Source organism: Crinia signifera, chromosome 4, assembly GCF_055691185.1.
Source record: "Crinia signifera chromosome 4, ASM5569118v1, whole genome shotgun sequence".
Taxonomy (NCBI): domain Eukaryota; kingdom Metazoa; phylum Chordata; class Amphibia; order Anura; family Myobatrachidae; genus Crinia; species Crinia signifera.
Genome location: NC_139220.1, coordinates 8304393 through 8332067, shown reverse-complemented (window position 1 = coordinate 8332067; position 27675 = coordinate 8304393). Strand labels below are relative to the sequence as shown.

The 27675-nt window shown below is 51.3% G+C and overlaps 2 protein-coding genes across 2 annotated transcripts in view; one reads left to right on the top strand and one right to left on the bottom strand.

Moving 5' to 3' along the window:
• The window catches only part of WNT5B (Wnt family member 5B), an 87508-nt gene that overhangs the window by 51323 nt on the left and 8510 nt on the right, over positions 1–27675 (top strand). Inside the window, exons 2-3 of the mRNA XM_083180938.1 lie at positions 19014–19138; positions 19844–20091. Of these exons, the coding sequence (XP_083037064.1) occupies positions 19014–19138; positions 19844–20091 (373 nt within the window). The remainder of the gene's footprint in view (positions 1–19013; positions 19139–19843; positions 20092–27675) is intronic.
• Positions 6735–9990, bottom strand: FBXL14 (F-box and leucine rich repeat protein 14). The gene has a single exon (XM_083180937.1). The coding sequence runs from the start codon at positions 9655–9657 to the stop codon at positions 8455–8457; it is 1203 nt and encodes a 400-aa protein (XP_083037063.1). The 5' UTR covers positions 9658–9990; the 3' UTR covers positions 6735–8454.

Here is a 27675-nt window from a genome sequence, read left to right as displayed (position 1 = left end):
ACAGAATATATCGTACTCCTGTAACGCTGGTGGCACGTGGGAGGTGGTACAGAATATATTGTACTCCTGTAACGCAGGTGACACGTGGGCGGCGGTACAGAATATATCGTACTCCTGTAACGCTGGTGGCACGTGGGTGGTGGTACAGAATATATTGTACTCCTGTAACGCTGGTGGCACGTGGGTGGTGGTACAGAATATATTGTTCCCATGTAACGCTGGTGGCACAGAATATATCGTACTCCTGTAACGCTGGTGGCACGTGGGCAGCGGTACAGAATACATGGTTTTCCTGTAACGCTGGTGGCACGTGGATGGCAGCTCAGAATATATCATACTCCTGTAACGCTAGTGGCACGTGGGCGGCGGTACAGAATATATCGTACTCCTGTAAAGCTGGTGGCACGTGGGTGGCAGTACAGAATATATCGTACTCCTGTAACGCAGGTGGCACGTGGGCGGCAGTACAGAATACATGGTTCCCCTGTAACGCTGGTGGCACGCGGGCGGCACAGATTACATAGTTCCCCTGTAACGCTGGTGGCACGTGGGCGGTGGTACAGAATACATAGTTCCCCTGTAACGCTGGTGGCACGTGGGCGGTGGTACAGAATACATAGTTCCCCTGTAACGCTGGTGGTACGCGGGTGGCAGAACAGAATACATAGTTCCCCTGTAACGATGGTGGCACGTGGGCGGCATCACAGAATACATAGTTCCCCTGTAATCATGGTGGCACGCGGGTGGCATGTAACGATGGTGGCATTACAGAGGACGAAGCGACTTTTTAGAGAGTGTTGCGGCAGAGCACAGGCTGTATCTACGTACTCTGCGCTGCAGCACTTTATGGTCACGTTCTGTTTGACCTACAGTATCACAATTCCAGTACTTACCGGGGCAGCTCAAGCATGGCAGAATCGTGACCGTGACTTGACTGGAAACATGGCATCCTGAGCTGACAATGCCACGGTGTGCTTCAGTGCGACCCATCCTACAGCTCCGGTGTGATTGTGGCAGCTGCACACCTGATTGTATGGATTGTTTAGCAGAGTGTACAAGTAACCAGTGACCACATGTGGCGTCCATGTCCTACCCAGATCGTCCACCAGAGGGCACCACAAGCTGTAATCATGCACAGCGCCCTTCTGTATACCTACTGTATGGTAGCCTGTAGCTGCACAGGGGCAGTAAGATGTGCTCCGCCTCCAGGGGACTTTCTGTATGGCGATGTCATAGGACAGCTACTACAAGCTTACTGATGGATCTTACTGGCCTGTAGCCCTCTAACATACAGCAAGCCAGCTGTTGTGAAACTACAAGTCCCATCATGCTTTGCCACAGTTTGCTATTAGGGAATGCTAAAACTATGGCAAGGCATGCTGGGATGTGTAGTTTCACAACAGCTGGAGGGCCGCAGGTTTGACATGCCTGCTCTAAGCAGTCTATGTACTAAGCAGGCAGCACGGTTGGTGGAATAGTTAGCAGCACTGAGGCCCTGTCTGTATGGAGTGTGGGTGGATGGAGATGTACGGGCCCAATTCGGAGACCCCAGGAGCGAACAGCTTCGGCGAGTTGCCCGCTCAACTATTTGCTAGGCTGTGAATATGAGCAGCCTAGCAAACAGGTCTGAATCGTGCCAACCAATCAGTGCTCGTTATGTTACAGGCTGTTTGGGAAGTGGCAGTTTGTAGCTCTCTGGTTGGCACTTTGGGGGCGATTCAGGTTGGTTTGCTTATTGACAAAACCATGCTGCACTGCAGGTGGGGCAGATGTAACATGTGCAGAGATTTGCATTTGGGTGAGTTATTTTGTTTCTGTGCAGGGAAAATACTGTCTGCTTTATTCTTACACTGCAATATACTGTAGATCTCAGTTTGAAGTACACCCCTCACACAAATCTAACTCTCTCTCTGCACATGTTACATCTGCCCCACCTGCAGTGCAGCATGGTTTTGTCCATTAGCAAACCAAATGTGCTGTGCAGATCAACTTGAATCACCCCCTTATCTCTAAGGCTTAATATAATATAAGGGTTAACAAGCCCCATAAGAACGCAGTATACTACTCTCCACGACACATATTGTGGGGTCCTTCCAATGGGGCGGAGGGGTTAACGTTGGGGCAGGCCAGCGTCCAGACTCGAGTTACTGCGGTGGAAAGACCCCCCACCATCAGGGAAGGAGTAGGAGGGGGATTTTCTTCTGCTAGGGATGAATTCTTTGTAACTTGTGTCAGCCACAGGCCTCGTACATTGCATCAGTTAATGAGAAGCCTGTGGGATGGAGGTTAATGTGAAACAGGAGCTGTCCGCAGGTAATGCTGGCTCAGTGCGCAGCCAGCAGGGACCTCTCTGCTGAACATCACAGTCTGTGCATATCAAATGTGACGGCTGCTTCATTCTGACAGCACAGACTGCGGGCGGCTGAGCCGGGAGATTAACCCCTGTGCTGCCGAGTGATGGAGCCACCTGTATGAACGCTCCAGGCCTCAGGGTTTCCTCATGTGTTACTAATGCTGTGTACACACGGGGGCGATAATTGCTGGGAATATGGTCGCTGGCGACCATATTGCCAGTGATGGGAGTGTGCCCCGGGGATAAATCGCCGGGTGCGCGCTCCTGTTTACAGCCCCTTTACCTCTGTGGCACCGCTGGCAGAGGTTCCTTTTCATCAGCGACCATCTCTGGTCGCTGATGCAAAGGAGACACTGAGCGATATATCTCTCCCCCATTACCTTGTACATTTCTTACTAGGTGATTCATCGCGCCCTCCGGGCACTCTTCACACCATTGTAAGGGGCTACGGCTGCACACCCCCACCCCACCCCTGGAGCAGGGGGTCTGGCCGCACCCCCCCCCCCACCGAAGCAGCGGGTATGCCCACCCTCCCTCAAGAGCAGCGGGTCTATACCCACTCACCCCCCTGGCTGGAGCTGCGGGTATGGGGTGCGGGCAGCGGTGTTGATGGGGGTGGTGCAGACTCGCTCGCAGGGAGGGGGACAGATCCGCCGCTCAACTGGTGGCTGTGGAGTAATCGTGGATGGTGGGCATGTGCTGTAGCCCTGGCTGGGTGGGGGGAGGTGATGTCAAGGGGGTAGGAATGTGTACAGCGCTGGTTTCCCTAGGGGGGGGCGGGTTTGTGTATAATGCTGGGCAAGGTTGGGGGGGGGGGGGGGCGCTAAGGCAGAAACTATGTGTGCATAGTTCTGTCAATCACTCTTGTAACCCCGCCCAGCGTTATACACACAGGGGATGAGTGACAGATCTGGCTAAATATATGTGATACCTACTTCATGACTAGAAAGTGCCACTAGTCCGGTGTTTCCTGATTGCCCCCAACAGGTCGTGATTTCTAGGTTTTTTATTTTTTACTATACACACACACGAGGTGATCGATTTTGCTGGGTCTGTAATTATCTCACCTGCTTCCAACCAGAAAACATGACCTGCCGGGGGAGTATTTGACATTCTCGGGTGGGATCTGGCTCCCCGTGACGGTGTCTGGCCATGTAATAGGGCTGTCTGGGTTTAACGCTCCAAGTCACAAGCATTTATCCCGTGCTCAGTTATCCAACAGTCGCTGTTCTGCTTCCTAGGATAGGGGAGATGGATCAAGCCTTGGAGAGAGATCATGTGGAGAAGTCGTCCCAATAACCCTTCTCCTTTCTCTCTGAGGCTTGGTTTACATTAGGAGAGGTCTGCCCTGCACGTGGCCCCAGTGGGGCCCTCGCAGCAATGTGCGCTTCCCCTCTTGTTCGCCCAGCACCCTCTCCCAACATTAACATGATTCCAGCAGAAAGGGACGCAGCGTCGGATGTGACATTGGGTTCCGTCACATGATCTGTAGCGATCCAATCGGCGCCCAGCGTCTACTCTGTGTTCCTTATATTATCACAAGAGGTCTTAAACAAACGGAGCTGGCAAGTGGGGGGGGGGGGGGGGGCAAAGACTGTTTGTAGGGTATCGGTATTTCTGAAAAGTCTCTGGCTCAAATCATTATGGTCGTAATGTAAACATTTTGTTATTGCGACACCCCTACCCGGCTACTTTTTGATGCTACCCCTTTGGGGAGAATACTGCACTATGATCTAATACAGTGGTAGCCAACTCCAGTCCTCGAGAGCTACCAACAGGTCATGTTTTCCAGCTCACCTCACAGGTGCACTCATTACTTACTGACGCATTAGAAAAGATCACAGGTGGAGCTAATTACTTCACTTGTGATTCTGTGAGGAGACCTGGAAAACGTTAACTGTTAGGGGGGTCCTGAGGACTGGAGTTCACGTTCAGAGCACACACTTCTGGGTATACAATGTACAGCCATGCTCCGGATACATATTGTAGGGGGCGTGCCTAGTCCAGCTGGGCACACACTTTGGGGCAGTACAGATGGTGTAAGGGTTAGCATTACCCCCTCACAGCACTGAGGTCATGGGATTGATTCCTACCATGGCTCTGTGCGGAGTTTGTATATTCTCCCCATACTTCTGTGGTTTTCCTTTGGGTACTCCGGTTTCCTCCCACAATCTAAATATATACTGGTAGGTTAATTGGCTCCCAACAACATTAACCCTAGAATGTCTGTGTGCGTGTACATGTGGTAGGGAATATAGATTGTAAGCTCCACTGGGGCAGGGACTGATGTGAATGTTCAACTATACTCTGTACAGCGCTGCGGAATATGTGTGCGCTATATAAGAAACTGGTAATAATAAATATGTGGCGCAAGGAAAGACAAGCGCAGACCGTGATCACTAAGTGCCTTCCTCTGTCTTTATGCAGAACTGTATCTCTCCCCCCCCCCCCCCCCCCCATTAGATGAACATCTTCCCTTCCTTATATGTAATATATACAGTGAGAGGAAGATGTCATACTTGTCACCTCACACCTAGCAGAGGTGCGATCTCCCCCTCTCAGCTCATCACAGTACCCAGACCTCCCCCAACATCTGTAATATGAAGCCTGGATCCCTGCTGTGCTGCAGGTTCACACTGTGGGGACTGTCACCAAACCCAGAGTACAGTATGGCCACCAGCTATGTATAGAAGTGCCGGTAAGAGGGTCCGTGTTACCTCAACCTGCAGTGTCTGGCTGCCATATTATTCAGAGCCCCGCAAACCATACTTACACCTTCTAGATTAGGAAAGCGTCATTATTTACTGCTGTTGCTCATAGCAACTGCTACAAATACAAAGTGCTATGTATAACCCTACCCCAACACAGAAACTATACGGCGTAGCGACAGCAAAACTCCAACTATTCTTTGTGAGTTGCCAGAAGCAGTTTATCAGTCACTTCTCCTGTAGCCCGGAAAGGAATGTCGGAGGAAAGGACCCAGCCCCCTCCCTCCTGCATTTAAAGGGACCCCCTGACACTGGGGATTGTGCATGCATGGCTGAGCGAGGAGGGGGCGGCTGACTACTCTGAACAATGGCTGAGTCCCCCATTGCTGCCTCTCGCACTGTCAGTCCTATCCTCTGTAACACCGGCTGGCTCTGACGGGCAATGGCACAGCCAGCAGACAGGGTGGCAGAGCTATGCCCGATAATCACCTTTACAGGATATATATATTTACAGTGTGGAATTATATTAGCGCTATATATAAAAAGCAGAATTAAATGTTTGATAATATTAATGCTGCCTCTTGTACTTCGCGCTCCTCCTAATATCCCACAGAGTTTGATAGAAGCCAGTGATGGCTAACCCTGCCACTCCAGCTGTTGTTGAACTACACATCCCAGCATGCCATGCATCGGTTTTAGCATGAGCGAAAATCAAAACTGTAGCAGAGCATGCTGGGATGTGTAGTTCAACAACAGCTGGAGCGTCAAGGTTAGCCATCACGGATATAAGCAGACATATATATATATATATCTCTCGATGTAAGGTGTGGAGGCACTCAGGAGATTCCCATAGTACTGCACGGCGGCAGTCAAACACAGTAAAAAACTGGAGACAACACGGTCTATGTGCCAACGTTTCGGGTACAGAACCCTTTATCAAGACATGTCTTGATAAAGGGTTCTGTACCCGAAACGTTGGCACATAGACCGTGTTGTCTCCAGTTTTTTACTGTGTTTGACTGCCGCCGTGCAGTACTATGGGAATCTCCTGAGTGCCTCCACACCTTACATCGATACCTATCCCCTTGTGGGACGGAAAGGCACCTGAGTATCTGTTGTGTCTGCGAGTGCCGGGAACTTCCTTATCTTATATATATATATATATATATATATACACATACATACAGCAGTGACATAACCTAACTGTAATGTCAAACTCCCAACCACCTGTGTCACATTACAACAGACATTGGGGCAGATGTACTAATCCTGATGAAGAGATAACGAACCAGCCAATCAACACCTGTAACTTTTCAAACATAGCTGATTGGCCGGTGCGTTATCACCTTCACCAGGCTACATCTTGCCCCAATGCTCTGTAACTCTCCACCTTGTAGGACTATAACTCCCATTCTCTCATAAGAGTGTAAGTGTTACTGTCCGGCACAGGCAGAAATGAGCTTTGTGCTCTAACACAGCAGACACACAGCACTAAAGTGCAGGGTTTTTAGAAGTGAAGATGTCCTTTAGCAACCAGATTGTAACCATTATATTCTAGTAGGTGCTCGATGGTTGCTACTGGCAACGTCACCACTTCCAAAAACCAGGACTTTGGTAAATCTACGCCTGTGTCTATTCTCCGTTCCCCTCCCCATTAACACACAAACAGCGGATTTCTCAAAAACATACATCATATTTCCTGTTTTATTATATAAATATCCGTTTATCCTTTTAACTGTAAGAATATAAAGCGATTTCTCAGAGGATCTTTTATACAAATTCACAGACAGTACAATGAAATTCGGCACATTTCTAGGTGAGATCCAACTGGGGAGATGCTGGGACAGGGGGGCACAGAGTTCAGAGATTTCTTCTCAACCAAATAGAAAATACCAAGAAAAGTCCGGGTGAGATTTTTTAGTTTTTATCCAAAAATATTAAAACAGGCTTCGATGAGTCGTGTGATCCACAGAACGGGGGAGTGAGGAGGGGGGGATTCAACCCGCATCTGGTCAGACCCAGAATTGTGCTCCCACTATACAAAACACCCCCAAAAAAGGTGCACTCGTGTTGGGGGGGAGGGGGGGTGGAGTCTGATGTTTGCATATATAATTTTGACTATCGTCAACAGCGAGGATCTAGGCTTTGCCCAACTTTCCCAGCAGCATGAGTTAAGAAAGGCAAATTCCGCACTTAGGGTTCTAAAACTCCGTCGGGGACGATAACGTACAGGAGGTCTGAGCGCCAAGCATCGCGCTACGGGGTCAGAAGCTCGTGGCGGGAAACTGACTTAATAAAAGAGTAAAATATAGGGCGAATATAACAAAAATATTTCAGGGTTACTCTTACGTCACCTACTGGCGTCAGTACTGTGCCTAACGGCTGGCAATGAGTGTCTGGGTGATGTAATGCCAGGCAGGGGTGGGCACAACACCCCTGTGTGCTGGGACCTGGAATACAGGGGGGGCGTAGGGATATATAGAAGTCGCTATGTTAAGAACCCGTAAAAGGTGGGATATTTTCCAGTCTAGGCGCACAAAGGAACTGGGGAAGGAACCAAACCATAAATAAAACAATGATTTCTACTTTCCAGAGCATAAAAAAGTAAAAACGAGGTAGCCAGCCATCAGGAATGAGTAATAAGTGACACTGGATGGGGTGCGGGGTGTCTGCGACACCGCCGGGAATGCTCACAACACTTTGCATACTGGGAAGGTTCAACTAGTTACAAAATATATAAACAATAGGAAAAAGGAAATGAACAAAATTAAAATGTGAGAAATGTCATCAGGGGCAGCTCCCATTAACCCTTCTGTTGCTGGAGGAAAGGGCCTGATTATTAGGGGGCATGGGTTAACCACTTCAGTGCCACCGCTCCGCTGCAATCCTACAGCACACGAGTGCTAAGCTATACGGACGGCAGATATAAGGGAGAGATAAATCATACTTGTGCCGCACTGGTATCAAATTTGGACCCCAATGCTAGTTCCCGTACTATGAGGCCTAGTGGGATATGTATCAAATCTAGTAGAGCGAAAACAATAGCAACCAATCAGCTGCGTTCATGTTCCAGGATGTTTTGGAAATGACCGGAGCTGATTGGTTGGTACTTCCTCGCTCTATCTAAGCTTTGATAAGTCTCCCACCTACAGCCCAGATGTGGCAGGGTGAGCGGTGTACTGGCGGCAGCGAACCCATACCGTAAGACAGGTCTTTCATTAGCACCTCCTGCGATATCCGTTTAGAAATGGCACTGGCACCCCCTGTACCATCCCGTACTGCCATCTCTGCTGCCGGGAGGGGGCTGCCACCGCTTCCCTATGGCCCTGCAGGCAGTATACACCGAGGTTGTCAGTCCACAGAGTCTCTGTCCTGTTGTTGCGCGGCAGGCCCTCACCTGACCTTCTCGCTCTCCGTCATCTGCCAGAGTCCCAGATTGAGCACTTTGAGGCAGGGCAGCTGGGTGATCCTCTCCAGCCCCCTCTTGGTGATTCGGGTGCATCCGTACAAGTCGATGCCGGTCAGCTGGCTGAGGTGCTCGGCAATGAGCTCCAGCCCCTTGTCGGTGATGCGAACGCACTGGCCAATGTTCAAGGTCCTCAGGCTGTGCATCTGTCGCACCATGCGGTTGATGCCTTCGTCGCTGATGTGGCAGGAGCACAACGACAGTGACTTGAGTCCGTACAGGCCCTGGGCGATGTGACCCAGGCTCAGGTCACCCACCTTGTCGCAGAAGGAGACATCCAGGCCGGAGAGCCGCAGGCTGCCCGTGGTCAGTTGCATGATGCCCGCGTCGCTGATGTTGTCGCAGCTGCGCAGGTTCAGGCTCCGCAGGCCAGCCATGTGGGACAGGTGGTGGAGCCCGCCATCGGAAATACCGCCGCAGAAGCTCAGGTTGAGCACCCGCAATCCCTGGAGGCCCCGGGAGATGTGCCTGAGCGCCAGGTCGGTGAGTTTCTGGCAGTCCTGCAGGGTGAGCTGCTCCAGACCCAGGCAGCCCTCGGCGGCGCTGCGGGTCATGCCGGCCAGGTGTCCGATGCCGACGTCAGAGACGTGTCGGCAGCTGCGCAGGTTGAGGCTCTTGAGGCCGTGGAGCCCCCAGGCGATGAGCAGGAGGCCGGTGTTGGTGATGTTGGAGCAGCCCCCCAGCTCCAGCACCTCCAGCCGCTTCAGGTACTGGGCGATGCGGCCCAGGCTGCTGTCCGTCACCTGCTTGCACAGGCTGAGGTTGAGGCACCGCAGGGAGGAGACCTCCTGCACGAAGGCGTGGCCCAGGCCGTTGTCGGTCAGGTTGTAGCAGCCGCTCAGGTTCAGGCTCTCGATGTCCGGCAGGCCCTGGATGACGTAGCTGAGGGAGCGGCGCAGGCTGAGGATCTGCACCCGGCGGATGCCCCGGGCCTGCAGGCTGGGGAAGAGGGACGGGTTGGCGCGGCGGAGGTGCAGCTTGGCCTCGGTCCCCCGCCACACAGACTTGTGGTAGGCCGCGTCCCGCCAGGCCCCGCACACCTGCGCCGCCCGGCCCTTGTCGCGGACGTCCAGGTAGCCGAAGATCATGGCCAGGAGCTCGGGGAACAGGCACGAGATGTGTCCCTCCATGCCTCAGCGCGGGCCCGGCGGCATCCCCCGACTAGGCCGCGGCCTGCTGCTGCTGCTGCTCCCGGAGGAGGGGGGGGGGTCTCCTTCTCCTGTCAGCCCGGCCCCCCCGCCGCGCTCCCGCTCATCGTTGGGCCCCGGCCTCGCTCGGTGACGCCTCCCAGCCGCTCCGGTCACCGTCCGTCTCTCGCTCTCTCTCTCGCGTCGGCCACAAACGCCCGGCCGGAGCCCCCCTCACACTGGATTCCGTTAGCACGCGGCGTGCGCGCGATACACGAAGGAGGCGTGCGCGCCGCCGCCGCGGGCGTCAGCTCGGCCGCGGCGCCGTCGTGGGAGGGGGGCGGGGCCTGGGGCTTCTTTGTCTTTCGCGCAGCAGCAGCCGCCGGGCGCCCTCGGCGCTAGAGAACGGTCGTCATGGTGACAGTCCCGCCCCCTTCTTCATTAACCCTCTCATGGCATGGATATGCTTGTGCACTGCTATATATCATCTCTAACTATATAACTATATATATACCGTATAGTGACTCGTGTGTGTGTGTGTGTGTATATATATATATATATATATATATATATATATATATATATATACACAGGAGAGTTACTACTAAGCTTGTGTATGATTACCAGTTACTTTTATAGCGCACTCATATTCCGCAGCGCTGTACAGAGAATGTGAATCAGTCACATTACCCCCTGACCTGCAGAGCTTACACTCTATGGGCCTTATTCAGATCTGATCGCAGTAAAAAAAATTGTTTGGAAAATGGGCAAAACCATGTGCAGTGCAGGTGGGGCAGATGTAACATGTGCAGAGAGAGTTAGATCTGTGTGAGTTATTTTGTTTCTGTGCAGGGTAAATACTGGCTGCATTATTTTTACACTGCAATTTAGATTTCAGTTTCAGCACACCCCTCCCAAATCTAACTCTCTTATACATGTTACATCTGCCCCACCTGCAGTGCACATGGTTTTGCCCATTTTCCAAACATATTTGTACTGAGCTCAGATCTGAATAAGGCCTTATGTTCCCTATTGCCTGTGCACATGTGGAACGGAGGACGAGTGTCCGGTCCAACATGGACTGTAAAGGTGTGTACATACGGCAGATGCCGTGAGATGCGAGTACCGGCGCGATCAGATCGCATCGGGACTCGCATCTCACTGCATGCCAGAGGGGCACAATTTACACTATATAGTGTTGCCTGCCCTCTCTATCTGGCTGCCGATATGCGCTCACACGGGAGCGCGCATCGGCAGCGCATCGGTCTCGGAAGCCCTAAAAAAGCATGCGATTTGGCTTCAGATGTTCCCTATATCGGGAACATCGGAATCCAAATCTAACCGTGTGTACACGCTATAACCATTGCCTCAAATTCGCTCGATGGAAGAACCATCGCAGTGCGCCATAATAGATCTGGGACATCGATGTTTGTAAACCATCGACTGAAGCTGGGTACAGACTGGCCGATATATTGTCCATTCCAGCGAATGGCCGATATGTTGTGAGTCCGTCGGCAGCTGTGTATCCCTGATATGTTTGCGAATTGCGTCGATCCCATCTGTAGATAAATCGATGCTGCGGAGGCAGCCGGTGATTGACATCTGAACTGGGTGGGCATATATTTAAATGCACACCCAGTTGGGACATCGGGCGGATGTTTGGGAAGCGTGTATGCACTTGCCGATCGTCAGATATGTTGGCAAAAGTACTGATCCGTCAGCTAGGTGGCCATTTTGTTTTCATAGCCGATATTCAGCCTGTTGATGATATATGCCCATGCGGTGCCCGATAACTGGCATGCACACATGACATATGTATTCTGTACGCCACACTCAGGATACACATGCTTGGCACTGTCTGGAATGGCCGCCATGTTTATTCTGGAAGGAATGGGATAGCCGGGAGGCCTGGATGGTCCAGGTGTATAGTACTGAAGCCATTGATAATAACACACTCATTACTGAAATAGACCAGTGGTCCTCCAGGCGCACCAGCAGGCCAGGTTTTCTGGCTATCCCTGCTTATGCACAGATTGTACAATCTCTGTGCCTAAGCCTGGAAAGCCTGAAAACCTGCACTGTTGATGTGCCTTGAGGATCACTGGAATAGAACTCTATTTGATATGTGTGCGCTGCCCCCTGGTGGGCAGTTGATGAACTAAACTCAGTATAATTTATCATTTATTGCCGGTTATTTATATAGTGCACACATATTCCGCAGCGATGTAGAGAATATTATTACCAGTTATTTATATAGCGCACACATATTCCACAGCGCTGTACAGAGAATATTATTACCAGTTATATAGCGCACACATATTGCACAGCGCTGTACAGAGACTATTATTACCAGTTATTTATATAGCGCGCACATATTCCACAGCGCTGTACAGAGAATATTATTACCAGTTATATAGCGCACACATATTCCGCAGCGCTGTACAGAGACTATTATTACCAGTTATTATATAGCGCACACATATTCCGCAGCGCTGTACAGAGAATATTATTACCAGTTATTATATAGCGCACACATATTCCGCAGCGCTGTACAGAGACTATTATTACCAGTTATTATATAGCGCACACATATTCCGCAGCACTGTACAGAGACTATTATTACCAGTTATATAGCGCACACATATTGCGCAGCGCTGTACAGAGATTATTATTACCAGTTATTATATAGCGCACACATATTCCGCAGCGCTGTACAGAGACTATTATTACCAGTTATTTGTATAGCGCACACATATTCCGCAGTGCTGTACATAGAATATTATTACCAGTTATTATATAGCGCACACATATTCCGCAGGGCTGTACAGAGAATATTATTACCAGTTATTATATAGCGCACACATATTCCACAGCGCTGTACAGAGACTATTATTACCAGTTATTATATAGCGCACACATATTCTGCAGCGCTGTACAGAGAATATTATTACCAGTTATTATATAGCGCACACATATTCCGCAGCGCTGTACAGAGAATATTATTACCAGTTATTGTATAGCGCACACATATTCCGCAGTGCTGTACATAGAATATTATTACCAGTTATTATATAGTGCACACATATTCCCCAGCCCTGTACAGAGATTATTACCAGTTATTTATATAGCGCACACATATTCCGCAGCGCTGTACAGAGAATATTATTACCAGTTATTATATAGCGCACACATATTCCACAGCCCTGTTATTTATATAGCGCACACATATTCCGCAGCACTGAACAGACTATCACGCATTCACATTAGTACCTGCCCCAGTGGAGCTTACACTCTATATTTCCTATCCCACACATACTAGGGTTAATGTTTGGCAGAAGCCGGATAACCAACCAGGGTGTTTTGGGATTCTGGGAGGAAACCAGAGCACCAGAGAAAACCCTCAAACATTGGGGAGAACAGACAAGCTCCACACAGACAGGGCCTTGGTGGATGAACCAAGGCATTGTAAGGCATTAATGATATCCACTACAGCAAGCTGACTGATCCCGGGGAATTTTTAATTCAACAACCAAGATTTCCCTGGACTTCAATATCCCATATTGCTGTTCAGGGTGCAGTTATTCTAACCCTCCACTAGAGGTCACTCCATTCAGGCTAAAAGTATCTGTACATCTGTCCAATCAATACAATTCCATGTAGAACGTCCCCATCATCTATTTAATTATATGTATTTTGTATTTTGCAGTAATTTATTAACGATTATGTTCATTGTGCCAGAATATTACATTGCTACAAATGGGAACAAAACAGTAATAAGACAAGACTGGGTAATAGCAGACAGACCGAGAGGTAGGGGGGCCCTGCTCGCACGCTTGTAGTCTATAGGGAACATGTCTTCAGGGCCGGATCAGGGGTGGTGGGGGCCCAAGGGCAAAGACGTTATTGTTGAGGCCCCCACAAGTAACATTGCTCCGGGTCATCGCGTCCTGTGTGGTGAAGTCCAATCCCGTGACACACTGACCCTGCGCCGCCCGCACCTGCTGCTCCATGAATTACTGTAGATGGAAGAGATCCCTGGTACCTGAGCCGCCGGAGGGTATTGACACAATAGTATGTGGGGGCCCCTAATGTGTGGAGGGCCCCTGTCGCCCTTCCCTTATACATAAGGCAAAGTGCTACAAGGGTGAAAGGTTCTTGTGGGCCATGGTACTCAGTCACAGCGTGTTGGCCTGGGGTCGGCAGGGGGTGACCAGAGACAGAGAGAACACATGTAAGTTTTGTGCGAGCTGTATAGAAGGGATGTCATTGGGTAGATTACATAAGTGGTTGGTTTGTCTCTGTTTTTCTGTTGTGTACTTTGTCCCCCAGATGTCACCACAATGTGCTGGGATTTGTCATTGTTGGATAAATAGAGCTGATGGGGCAGACGGCACTGCTGTAGGTACAGGAGCCCTGGTTTGGGTGTCACCTCTGAGTACAGCTGATAGGCCCCTGGGTGTGAGAACAGTCACCTTTATCTATAGCACAGGGGTGAGAATGGGGATGGGGCAGCTGGAGTACACACTGCGTATTAGGCACCAATCAGACCCTCATTAGCTGCTCCCTGCCAGGGGGTGGGACTTCCATTGGTGTATAGTGATACTGGGGCACAGGCATTGGGGGGACGGAGGAGGGTGAGGGGGTATATACAATGGGGGGGGGGGCTCTGACTGCTGTATAGTGATACTGGGGCAGCTGTGTCGGGCGCAGGCATTGGGGGGACGGAGGAGGGTGAGGGGGTATATACAATGGGGGGGGGGGCTTTGACTGCTGTATAGTGATACTGGGGCAGCTGTGTCAGGGCGCAGGCATTGGGGGGACGGAGGAGGGTGAGGGGGTATATACAATGGGGGGGGGCTCTGACTGCTGTATAGTGATACTGGGGCAGCTGTGTCAGGGTACAGGCATTGGGGGGACGGAGGAGGGTGAGGGGGTATATACAATGGGGGGGGGGGGCTCTGACTGCTGTATAGTGATACTGGGGCACAGGCATTGGGGGGACGGAGGAGGGTGAGGGGGTATATACAATGGGGGGGGGCTTTGACTGCTGTATAGTGATACTGGGGCACAGGCATTGGGGGGACGGAGGAGGGTGAGGGGGTATATACAATGGGGGGGGCTCTGACTGCTGTATAGTGATACTGGGGCAGCTGTGTCAGGGCGCAGGCATTGGGGGGACGGAGGAGGGTGAGGGGGTATATACAATAGGGGGCTGAACAACACTTGAATTGCTCGATTGGGCACCATCTAGTGGCCGCCGGCGAGGTGAGGAGCAGTGTTAGACTTTATTATATATGATAGAAAACTCGGTACTCTTTACCTAGCACGGCGCCCATCGCGGGTTTCCCATAGGGAACAATGTTAAAAGTGTGATTGGACGCGATTTTACTGTTCAATGCCTCAATGCCCGCGATTTTTCCTTAGGAAACAATGTTAAATGGGCCACAGAGCCCAAATAGTGCCCCTGAAGTCTGAAATGGCCCCCACAATTGTTAACGCCACCCCACGATCAACGTGAACCCGAAGCGTGGCAAGCGCAGCGAGCCCGCGAGGGGCGGCGGTACGCGTCCTCCGACCTTTTCATACCCCCACTATCCACGTCGGCGTGGAGTTGAAGCGTGGCGAGCCCCGCGAGGGGACGTGGATACCTTCACAGGTAAACGCGTCCCTTCGCGGGCTTCACAGGTATCTGCGTCCCCTCGCGGGGCTCGCCTCGCTGCGCTCGCCACACTATTCTATTCTCAACTCCACGCCGACGTGGATAGTGGGGGTATGAAAAGGTCGGAGGACGCGTACCGCCGCCCCTCGCGGGCTCGCGCTCGCCACGCTTCGTGTTCACGTTGATCGTGGGGTGGCGTTAACAATTGTGGGGGCCATTTCAGACTTCAGGGGGACTATTAGGGCTCTGTGGCCCATTTAACATTGTTTCCTATGGAAAAATCGCGGGCATTGAACAGTAAAATCGCGTCCAATCACACTTTTAACATTGATCCCTATGGGAAATCGCGGGCATCGCGTCGCACCCGATTTTTTAGTGCATGCGATGCCCGCGATTTTTTACCCCCGATGACCGCGATGGACATCGTGGGCGCCGTGCTAGGTAAAGAGTACCGAAAACTCCACTAAATCAATGTTTCTATTGCATTAATCAGCAACCAGTGGCTCCCTGTGTGTGACTGACAGGGCCTGCTGGGATATATAGTTCCACAGCGGTTGACACGGGCTGGTTTAGGACACCGTGGTTAGTCACACATTTATAGTTTGCATTCAGCCGAGAGTTCCTCAATTCCCCCCCCCCCAATGCCCCACACACCGACCCCCCCCTCCCCCTGGCCCAGTGGTTCCCCCCATCACGCCCTATGACTATAACTATATAAGGACAGACAGTTCGATGTTATAAACACCAGTAACTGTAAATAATGTACCCATCTCGCCAAGACCCCCGCTGTGCTGTCAGATGTAGTGGCAAGACCCTGCTCTGGGGCCTAACATCTGCCGGCCAGGTGGGCATCGCCTGTCCCAGGTACATCGCCCCTAGGCAAACAAATGGGCGCAAATCCCCGTGACCGGCTTCCTGTGGTAACGCCTCGAATCCCATCTATAAATCATCTGCCGCCAAAGCAGCTTCCAAATATTTATTATAAGGAGCCCAGACAGCGTTATAACTTACAGGCCTATAATGAGCTCATATGTTTATACACAACAGCTGCCCACATATATCAGCTTACTGTACTGCGGAGCTTGCAATCAAAGTGCAAGTAGAACTTTTCCTGTGGTTAAAGAATTCATTTTGGGTACTGTTCTCAGAGGAGCCCCCTTACTCTACCCAGATCACCCCCTCTGCCCGCGCAATCTCCAGCTCCTCAGATCAGAGCACCTAAAATCTGTAACAGAGACACCCCAATAAAGATAGACACCCTTTATCAGTGAGAGAGGACGGGGTCCCACAGATCAGGTTGCTGAGGGAGGGGTATATCACAAAATGTCCTGTGTTTGTTTATTGGTTTCCATACCGATGTTAGAATTTTCCGGTTACAGGTACTGTGTTCGCTAAAATAAACGTGGAAACACCTAAATTCTTATGTATAGCCTTGTCCCACCCGTGGAGTGGACTGCAGTGTGACGGAGGGGGGAGTTGGGGGGCAAACACTGTGGGAGCAGATCAGTGGCTGAATAGAAACCGCCACCATATTCACAGCTCAGGACTGACGGTGATATCGCCCGTATGGAAGTTCCGCTACGGCATTCACCACAGATATACGGAATATGAATGCTTTCTCCAGTGCTCGCAGTTCCGAGACGCCTATATAGTGACTCTAAACGGCGGGCGCCCTGTGCGCACGTCCGTCACATCCTCATTAGCCTGAGAACGCAAAGCATCGGTCCTCAGAATAAGGTCCAATGTTTGCGCAGTGGCTGGAGATTGCAGATGGCACAAGACCCATTTAAGGAAAATAAAGAAAAAACCCCATTTCACGTCAGTGCTAATATATGGGCGTCCGTCCCCTCCCAGCCCCTGTAGGACACTCTGTGTGTGTGTGTAAGACGTGTGTCCAGTACAATGTTATCTCCCTATCACAGTTCAGGAACATTTGCATTAATAGGCGGAACTCCTAATTGACAACTCTGAAGTCTCCCACCCCCCAGGTTAGTACCCCAGGGGGGCGTGTAGCTGATCACTGATAGGGTGAGCCAGATTTGCATTGTTGCACAGGGTAGCGGGAGAGCAAGCTACTCTTCCAGGAGCCCCCCAAAATAACTGGAGTCCCCCGGGCATGTGGGTAACACAGTGACCATGCCCCAGTACAGGTCTCCCTCTCCCGGCAGGATACGGATACTAGGTCTACAAGGATTTGGTCGATATGACTGAAGGTCGACACACAGGTTCGTTAGGTCAAAAGGTCGACATGGGTTTTTTTTCACTTTTTCTTGTGCCGACAGGCGGTATTTCATGCCCTACCATCCACTAGGTGACTAGGGCGCGGTGGGAGAATAAAATAGTGTGCCCGACGCATAGCGAGCCAGGGGGGACGCAGTACTACGTTTCAGTGTTCATGTAGACTGTGTCGACATTTGATACAAAAAAAGTGAAAACCCCCATGTTGACCTTTTGACTGTTGACCTAATGACCCTGTCGACCAAACTCATGTCTATCCTATGATCCCTCCCATCTGCCCCCTGACATTGCTGGGTGGGTATCACAGGGACCATGCCCCCACAGTACCAGTCACCCCCTGACATTGCTGGGTGGGTATCACAGGGACCATGCCCCCACTGTACCTGTCTCCCCCCTGACATTGCTGGGTGGGTAACACAATGACCATGCCCCAGTACCAGTCTCCCCCTGACATTGCTGGGTGGGTATCACAGGGACCATGCCCCAGTACCAGTCTCCCCCCTGACATTGCTGGGTGGGTAACACAATGACCATGCCCCCACAGTACCAGTCTCCCCCTGACATTGCTGGGTGGGTAACACAATGACCATGCCCCCACAGTACCAGTCTCCCCCCTGACATTGCTGGGTGGGTGACACAATGGCCAGGCCCACAGTACCAGTCTCCCCCTGACATTGCTGGGTGGGTATCACAGGGACCATGCCCCAGTACCAGTCTCCCCCTGACATTGCTGGGTGGGTAACACAATGACCATGCCCACAGTACCAGTCTCCCCCCTGACATTGCTGGGTGGGTAACACAATGACCATGCCCCCACAGTACCAGTCTCCCCCTTGACATTGCTGGGTGGGTAACACAATGACCATGCCCACAGTACCAGTCTCCCCCCTGACATTGCTGGGTGGGTAACACAATGACCATGCCCACAGTACCAGTCTCCCCCCTGACATTGCTGGGTGGGTAACACAATGCCCATGCCCCAGTACCAGTCTCCCCCCTGACATTGCTGGGTGGGTAACACAATGCCCATGCCCCAGTACCAGTCTCCCCCCTGACATTGCTGGGTGGGTAACACAATGCCCATGCCCACATTACCAGTGTTCCCCCTGACATTGCTGGGTGGGTAACACAATGACCATGCCCACAGTACCAGTCTCCCCCTGACATTGCTGGGTGGGTAACACAATGCCCATGCCCACATTACCAGTGTTCCCCCTGACATTGCTGGGTGGGTAACACAATGACCATGCCCACAGTACCAGTCTCCCTTCCCAACCAGCAGCAGATAATATAATGCTGCTGCAGCTGCAGTGAGGCGGAGGACTCGGGAGGCGCTGCTGTTAGGGCACTGTCCGCCAGGTGGCGCCGGAGAGCAGCTCCCCTCCTCTCCCGGGAGCCACTCACTCACAGTCCGCTCTCAGCGCTGCAGCCTCCGCTCACACCCGGTGCTTGTGTCTTGCAGGGACCCCGGAGCTGCTGGAGATCCGCAGATCGGAGCTGTCCTGGGGGCAGCATGAGGGGGAGCCTGCGGCTGCTGCTGCTACTGGTCGCTGCCGTCCTGCCTCTGGTGGGGACCAACTCTTGGTGGTGAGTACTGGGGGGCAATTAGCCCGGGGAGCGGGGTATATGGCCACAGGTAACTTAGGCATAGCTGTATATGCACCAATACCGGCGGCTGGGGCAATTAATAAGGAGGGGGGGGGGGGGGGTATAATAATGGATACATGGCACTGGGACATATAACAGTGATGTTTAGAGTGTGAGCTCTGTGGACAAGGACAGATATTATATCCCAAATATGCTGCATTATACATGTAACGCTCTCTGACATACATGTAACATGTAATGTGACTCTGATACATGTAAGCTTGCGCTCTGTAAGAATTGGGGTGTTGTTGCCCTGTCTGGCCCTTTGGACGGGGAGGGTAACACCCCGTATTGTATACCATTACCCAGTTATATTGGGTGATATTCCTGTATCCGTGTTTCCCATCCTTTGTCCCCTCGGCACACCAACAGTCCATGTTTTCAGTTTAGCCATGCTTGAGCACATGTGAATTCAGTAGAACCTCAGTAATAACCTGAAAACCTGGACTGCTGTGCGCTTTGAGGACTGGGGTTGGGAACCATTGCTTTATATGCGAGTGATGAGGCTGTACTACAAGTCTGATCATCTCCTCGTTACATGGTGGGAGTTGTAGTCACCATTGCTAAATGTTTCCTGTGTGTCTGTGTGACCACGGTGGGCATCTCATGTATTTGTACTTACCCCCTGTACCCTCCCCGTTCTAGGTCGCTGGCAATAAATCCGGTGCAGAGGCCGGAGATGTACATCATCGGTGCCCAGCCGCTGTGCAGTCAGCTGTCCGGCCTCTCCCCGGGTCAGAGGAAGCTCTGCCAACTGTACCAGGATCATATGGTATACATCGGGGAGGGGGCCAAGACCGGCATCAAGGAGTGTCAGCACCAGTTCAAGCAGAGAAGGTGGAACTGCAGCACCGTGGACAACGCCTCTGTGTTCGGCAGAGTCATGCAGATCGGTAAGAACAGCCGCACCGCGCTCAGTGATTCCGCAGCGTTCATGCCACTTGCGCTTGTGTCATCTCCTATGGAAGTTAGATTGTAAGCTTTTCAGGTCAGGACCTTCATGTGTTGGTGATTGCCCCTAAGAATCTATTTATATGATTGTTACTAAGGGTAGGTGTATAGTGCGTCACACATTGGCGCAGAGTGGGCGCGTGGTGGGTTCATCCTCCTAATGAGATCTGTATGGCTATCCCAGCGGATGCAGGGGTGCCCCGGGCTGGGGGTCCACGACCTTCTCAAATTATTTACGGCCAATGTAATGGGCAGATTCAGTGCCGGTGATCGGCAATCATAAGTAATGTGGACAAAGTGCAGCCGTGTCCCTCCCCAGGTAACTGACCCTATGGGTGACCTTTGCTGGGCAGGAGATGTCACACTGCTCAGTGCCTGGCCGGAACTTCTTACTGCTCAGCTGCATGATATCCATCCACAGAACGGACTTTCTCTCAGCTCTGCATGAGCCTCTTGTAGTATGCCTCCTGCCTGTACACTGGATGTGACTAAGGGTCTATATGTGCACGGAATATGCCCAAATGTTACTCTGTAGATCTGCTCTTACACTACTTATAGGGTGTCCTCTATGCTGGGTGTAACTACCGGCCTCCGGTGTATTGTGTATCTTGCTCTGTGTTCTGGGTGTGACTCGGAGGGTCTGTGTGTATACTGTGACGTGCACAGTGCTACTTCCCCTGTTCCCTATGCTGGGTGTGACTCGGAGGGTCTGTGTGTATACTGTGACTGCTGTGATATGCACAGTGCTACTTCCCCTGTTCCCTATGCTGGGTGTATACTGTGACTGCTGTGAGATGCACAGTGCTACTTCCCCTTTTCTCTATGCTGGGTGTGACCTGGAGGGTCTATATGTATACTGTGACTGCTGTGATATGCACAGTGCTACTTCCCGTGTTCTCTATGCTGGTTGTATACTGTGACTGCTGTGATATGCACAGTGCTACTTCCCCTGTTCCCTATGCTGGGTGTGACCTGGAGGGTCTATATGTATACTGTGACTGCTGTGATATGCACAGTGCTACTTCCCGTGTTCTCTATGCTGGTTGTATACTGTGACTGCTGTGATATGCACAGTGCTACTTCCCCTGTTCCCTATGCTGGGTGTGACTCAGAGGGTCTGTGTGTATACTGTGACTGCTGTGATATGCACAGTGCTACTTCCCCTGTTCCCTATGCTGGGTGTGACTTGGGACGTCTGTGTGTATACTGTGACTGCTGCGATATGCACAGTACTACTTCCCCTGTTCTCTATGCTGGTTGTATACTGTGACTGCTGTGATATGCACAGTGCTACTTCCTGTGTTATCTATGCTGGGTGTGACTCGGAGGGTCTGTGTGTATACTGTGACTGCTGTGATGTGCACAGTGCTACTTCCCCTGTTCCCTATGCTGGGTGTGACTTGGGACGTCTGTGTGTATACTGTGACTGCTGTGATATGCATAGGGTTACCACCTAGTCCCTTTAATTCCGGTCACATATTAATTACACAGGTTCTGTGGCTGGCTGACTTTAAAGGCCCCCATACATTAGGCCGACTTGTCCTTAGGACAAGTCGGACCCAATACTCCTGTGAGCCGCCCGGCAGCTCCCCGGGAGGCTCACATACAATTTGGCACTTGATGAGCCAAATTTTACATGTGATAAATCGCTTGCGATTTACCACATGTAACGGGGAGCTGCAGCGGGCGGTGAGGGGCATGGGGGCCGGTGGTGATCAGTGGCAGCAGTGGGGCGGGCAGCGGGGGTACTGAGTGCTGACCTGGGGGCGGTGTGGTCAGCAGCAGGGCTCATCAGGGCGACGCCGGAGCGGGCAGCGGGTCCTGACGCTGTAACTAGCCGGCGGCGCCTGTGTGTGATGATCTGGCCGGGCGCTGTGATCATTCACATATATCATTCAGCAGCGCTGCGGGACGGACGGGGCCGGGCAGTGGCGGGTATTATATTTTTAAAACACCTGTCAAATGACTAGCCGTTCTCTGATTGGCTGAGAGCTCTCAGCCAATGACTGACCGTTGGCTGAGAGCTCTCAGCCAATCAGAGAACGGCTAGTCATTTGACAGGTGTTTTAAAAATATAATACCCGCCACTGCCCGGCCCCGTCCATCCCGCAGCGCTGCTGAATGATATAACTTTCCACCAGAACCAGCATCGGTAGTGGGGGCGGGCGGCGGCAGTAGTGGGGGCGGGCAGCGGCAAACAAATGATGCTGGCCGGGCAGCTCAGCAGCTGTGATGAGAAATAGCACCGCTGCCGCTGCGGGACGGGACGCACAGTGGCGGCTATTAGATTTTCAAAATTCCTGTCAAATGACCGGCCGTTCTGTGATTGGCTGAGCTCTCAGCCAATCACAGAACGGCCGGTCATTTGACAGGGATTTTAAAAATCTAATAGCCGCCACTGTGCGTCCCGTCCCGCAGCGGCAGCGGTGCTATTTCTCATCACAGCTGCCCAGCCAGGTCAGTGTGTCTGCCCGCCGTGCTCCCCCGCCCCCCGGTGTCTGCATGCATATGCCTGACAGGTGGCAGGCATATGCATAGCATACAGGGAGGTCGGATGATCTTATGTGCTGACCGTCCGACCTCCCTGATCCGGTCCGATGCGCACGGGACCGCGCATCGGATCGGATCATACATCACACACCTGCGATTTTGGGGCGATTTCATCCGGTTATCGGCCCCAAGTGCCGAAATCGGATGAAATCGTCCCAAAATCGTATAGTGTATGGGGGCCTTAAGACTCCACTTCACCTGATTTTAAACTGCCACAGAACCTGTGTAATTAACATGTGTCCGGAATTAAAGGGACTAGGTGGTAACCCTAGATATGCACAGTGCTACTTCCTGTGTTATCTATGCTGGGTGTGGCTCGGAGGGTCTGTGTATATACTGTGACTGCTGTGATATGCACAGTGCTACTTCCCCTGTTCTCTATGCTTGTTGGGACTTGGGGGGGCATTCTGTGTGTATACTGTGACTGCTGTGATATGCACAGTGCTACTTCCCCTGTTCTCTATGCTGGGTGTGACTTGGAGGGTCTATATGTATACTGTGACTGCTGTGATATGCACAGTGCTACTTCCCCTGTTCTCTATTTCTCTATGCTTGTTGGGACTTGGGGGGGCATTCTGTGTGTATACTGTGACTGCTGTGATATGCACAGTGCTACTTCCCCTGTTCTCTATGCTGGGTGTGACTCGGAGGGTCTGTGTATACTGTGACTGCTGTGATATAGGGGGGGGGGGGGGGGGGGGGGGGGGGGGGGAGCAGCACAGGTAGAGGAGCAGATAATCACCTGTGAGGCAGGTTAGGTGATACCTGAACACAGGGATGCACAATGTATGTAAGTGACAGGAGTGACGAGGACACCTGTGGGGGAGGAGTTAGCGAGGCCCCTTTATGGAGACAGGGAGGAATTAACAAGGGGGACGGCAGGGGAGGGTTGATGGAAGTACCTGTGTGGCGGGGGGATGGGTGATGGAGGCACCTATGAGGCGGGGGTGGGTTGATGGAGGCACCTGTGTGGTGGGGGGAGGGGGTGATGGAGGCACCTGTGTGGTGGGGGGAGGGGTGATGGAGGCAGCTGTGAGGCGGGGGGTGGTGTTGATGGAGGCACCTGTGATGTGGGGGGGGGAGGGGTGATGGAGGCACAGGGTAAGAGGTCACGTATAGGCCTTTATTCAGATCTGATCGCAGTACAAATTTGTTTGGAAAATGGGCAAAACCATGTGCACTGCAGGTGGGGCAGATGTAACAGGTGCAGAGAGAGTTAGATTTCTGTGAGTTATTTTATTTCTGTGCAGGGTAAATACTGGCTGCACTATTTTTACACTGTAATTTAGATTTCAGTTTCAACACACCCCATCCAAATGTAACTCTCTGCACATGTTACATCTGCCCCACCTGCAGTGCACATGGTTTTGACCATTTTCCAAACAAATTTGTACTGCGATCAGATCTAAATAAGGGCCATAGGGTGGGGGAGCACTGATCAGGGGTGCAGGGTAAGAGGTCACATATAGGGTGGGGGGAGCACTGATCAGGGGTGCAGGGGAAGAGGTCACATATAGGGTGGGGGGAGCACTGATCAGGGGTGCAGGGTAAGAGGTCACATATAGGGTGGGGGGAGCACTGATCAGGGGTGCAGGGGAAGAGGTCACATAAAGGGTGGGGGAGCACTGATCAGGGGTGCAGGGTAAGAGGTCACATATAGGGTGGGGGGAGCACTGATCAGGGGTGCAGGGGAAGAGGTCACATATAGGGTGGGGGGAGCACTGATCAGGGGTGCAGGGAGTGGGGTGCAGGGGAAGAGGTCACATATAGGGTGGGGGGAGCGCTGATCAGGGGTGCAGGGTAAGAGGTCACATATAGGGTGGGGGGAGCACTGATCAGGGGTGCAGGGAGTGGGGTGCAGGCGAAGAGGTCACATATAGGGTGGGGGGAGCGCTGATCAGGGGTGCAGGGTAAGAGGTCACATATAGGGTGTGGGGAGCACTGATCAGGGGTGCAGGGAGTGGGGTGCAGGGTAAGAGGTCACATATAGGGTGGGGGAGCACCGATCAGGGGTGCAGGGTAACTCTGCCCCCCTCCCACCCTATACGTGATCACTATATGTGCATTCAGAGCTGTATGTATCTATGCAATGGCCTCACCCGCCATAGTAACTGTCACTCCCACATACCCAATGCCAAGTGCAGGAGATGCCACAGTACCTGGGCACATCCCACAACCGTGAGGCGCTTCTCTTGCTTGCGTTGGCATTTTTGCCACCACAAATGCCCATTTAGTGGGTGCAGAGTAATGTTGACTTTTGTACCACTCCGAATTGTGTGTAAGGGTGCGTTTGCTGCGTCCGTGGGCTGCCAGCGAGGTTAGTGTGAAGAGATGTTGGGGGTGGCTCCAGCGTCACCCACCCCCCTCACATTAGCAGGACCCTTTGATTTGAGGTGTGAGGACACATTGTTTGAGCTCTTTTGAAATGCAGCCCTGGGATGGGAGATCTGTGGATCCGGCCTGGGTTTGATCTGCCGTCATAAAGCAAGGTGTTAAAGGGACAGTGTCCTCCCCACACATTCCTGACCCACTGGTGGTAGTGGGGGCGCTCACTGCCCCCATCAGTGCAGCCACTGGAACACATAATAGCTGTTAGCATCCCACAGCCCTGGACTTTCCCAGGTTCCCATTAAATCACTGCTGTATAATCCTGATCATTCCCACACAATCAGTGATTGCAGCAGCTAATTATCAGCGACCCGCTCGTTATTACGTGGGATTATTGCAGGAGGCATGACAATGAATCTCCGCGCCCCACATCGGCCCCCCTGTGGGCTGGGGAAAGTCTCTTAAGAGTTTGGGAAGAACATTAAAAATTGCTAAGTGATGCGTAGACCCAGTTACCACCCCCTGGTGCCCACTCAGTTATACCCTCAGGCCGACATTTCCTTAGCCCCCCCCCCCCTCCCCTATTACACCCGGAGTGTTATCTGCACCCATATTCCACACCTTATCTCCCCACTAAATTCCTGCATGTTATTATCTGTTATCCACCTGCCCCAACCACACACCCTGCACGACCCCACCCGGATGGACTGGCACCATAAATATCAACCCGTGGCACTTCCAGTGGTGGCCACCTAGGGGCGGTAGATGGGTAGCCTGCAGCCCCACATATTACGTCGTCCCCCGCCCACTATACAGCCGGACGCCCCTCAGCATGTGTCCGAGTGGCCGCACTCAGCCTGTGATCTGTATCTGTCATCAGTCGTCTGATATCAACATCTAGATATGCGGAGTCTTCTGCCCTCAGGGGGAACTGATTGCCATCTGCACCGGTTACATACGTCACAACGTGCTGTCCACCCTGTGTGGGGTCAGTGCAGTACACAGCCACCGGGCATCTCCTGTATCATGGTAACATGGCTGTTACCCTGTATTTATATAGCGCCATCATATGTTACATCGTTGTACAACTGGCTTTATTAATTCCCATCGTGCTCTGAACCAATGGAGTTTACGTCTTCGTTTTATTTATTATTATTATTACCAGTTATTATATAGCGCACACATATTCCGCTGTGCTGTACAGAGAATATTATTACCAGTTATTATATAGCGCACACATATTCCGCAGCGCTGTACAGAGACTATTATTACCAGTTATTATATAGCACACACATATTCCGCAGCGCTGTACAGAGACTATTACCAGTTATTATATAGCGCACACATATTCCGCAGCGCTGTACAGAGACTATTATTACCAGTTATTATATAGCGCACACATATTCCACAGCGCTGTAGAGAGACTATTATTACTAGTTATTATATAGCGCACACATATTCCGCAGCGCTGTACAGAGACTATTATTACCAGTTATTTATATAGCGCACACATATTCCGCAGCGCTGTACAGAGAATATTATTACCAGTTATTATATAGCACACACATATTCCGCAGCGCTGTACAGAGACTATTACCAGTTATTATATAGCGCACACATATTCCACAGCAATGTACAGAGACTATTATTACCAGGTATTTATATAGTGCACACATATTCCGCAGCACTGTACATAGACTATTATTACCAGTTATATTATATAGTGCACACATATTCCACAGCGCTGTACAGAGAATATTATTACCAGTTATTATATAGCACACACATATTCCGCAGCGCTGTACAGAGACTATTACCAGTTATTATATAGCACACACATATTCCACAGCGCTGTACAGAGACTATTATTACCAGTTATTATATAGCGCACACATATTCTGCAGCGCTGTACAGAGAATATTATTACCGGGTATTTATATAGCGCACACATATTCCGCAGCGCTGTACAGAGAATATTATTACCAGTTATTTATATAGCGCACACATATTCCGCAGCGCTGTACAGAGTATATTATTACCAGTTATTATATAGCGCACACATATTCCGCAGCGCTGAACAGAGACTATTATTACCAGTTATTATATAGCGCACACATATTCCGCAGTGACGTACAGAGAATATTATTACCAGTTACTATATAGCGCACACATATTCCGCAGCGCTGTACAGAGAATATTATTAAGTTTCTTATATAGCGCACACATATTCCTCAGCGCTGTCACACATATTCCTCAGCGCTGTACAGAGAATATTATTACCAGTTATTTATATAGCACACACATATTCCGCAGCGCTGTACAGAGAATATTATTACCGGGTATTTATATAGCGCACACATATTCCGCAGCGCTGTACAGAGAATATTATTACCAGTTATTTATATAGCGCACACATATTCCGCAGCACTGTACAGAGACTATTATTACCAGTTATTATATAGCACACACATATTCCGCAGCGCTGTACAGAGAGTATTATTACCAGTTATTATATTACGCACACATATTCCGCAGCGCTGTACAGAGAATATTATTAACAGTGCCTGCCCCAGTGGAGCTTACAATCTATATTCCCTACCACATGTACATGCACACACAGACATTCAAGGGTTAATTTTGTTAGGCGC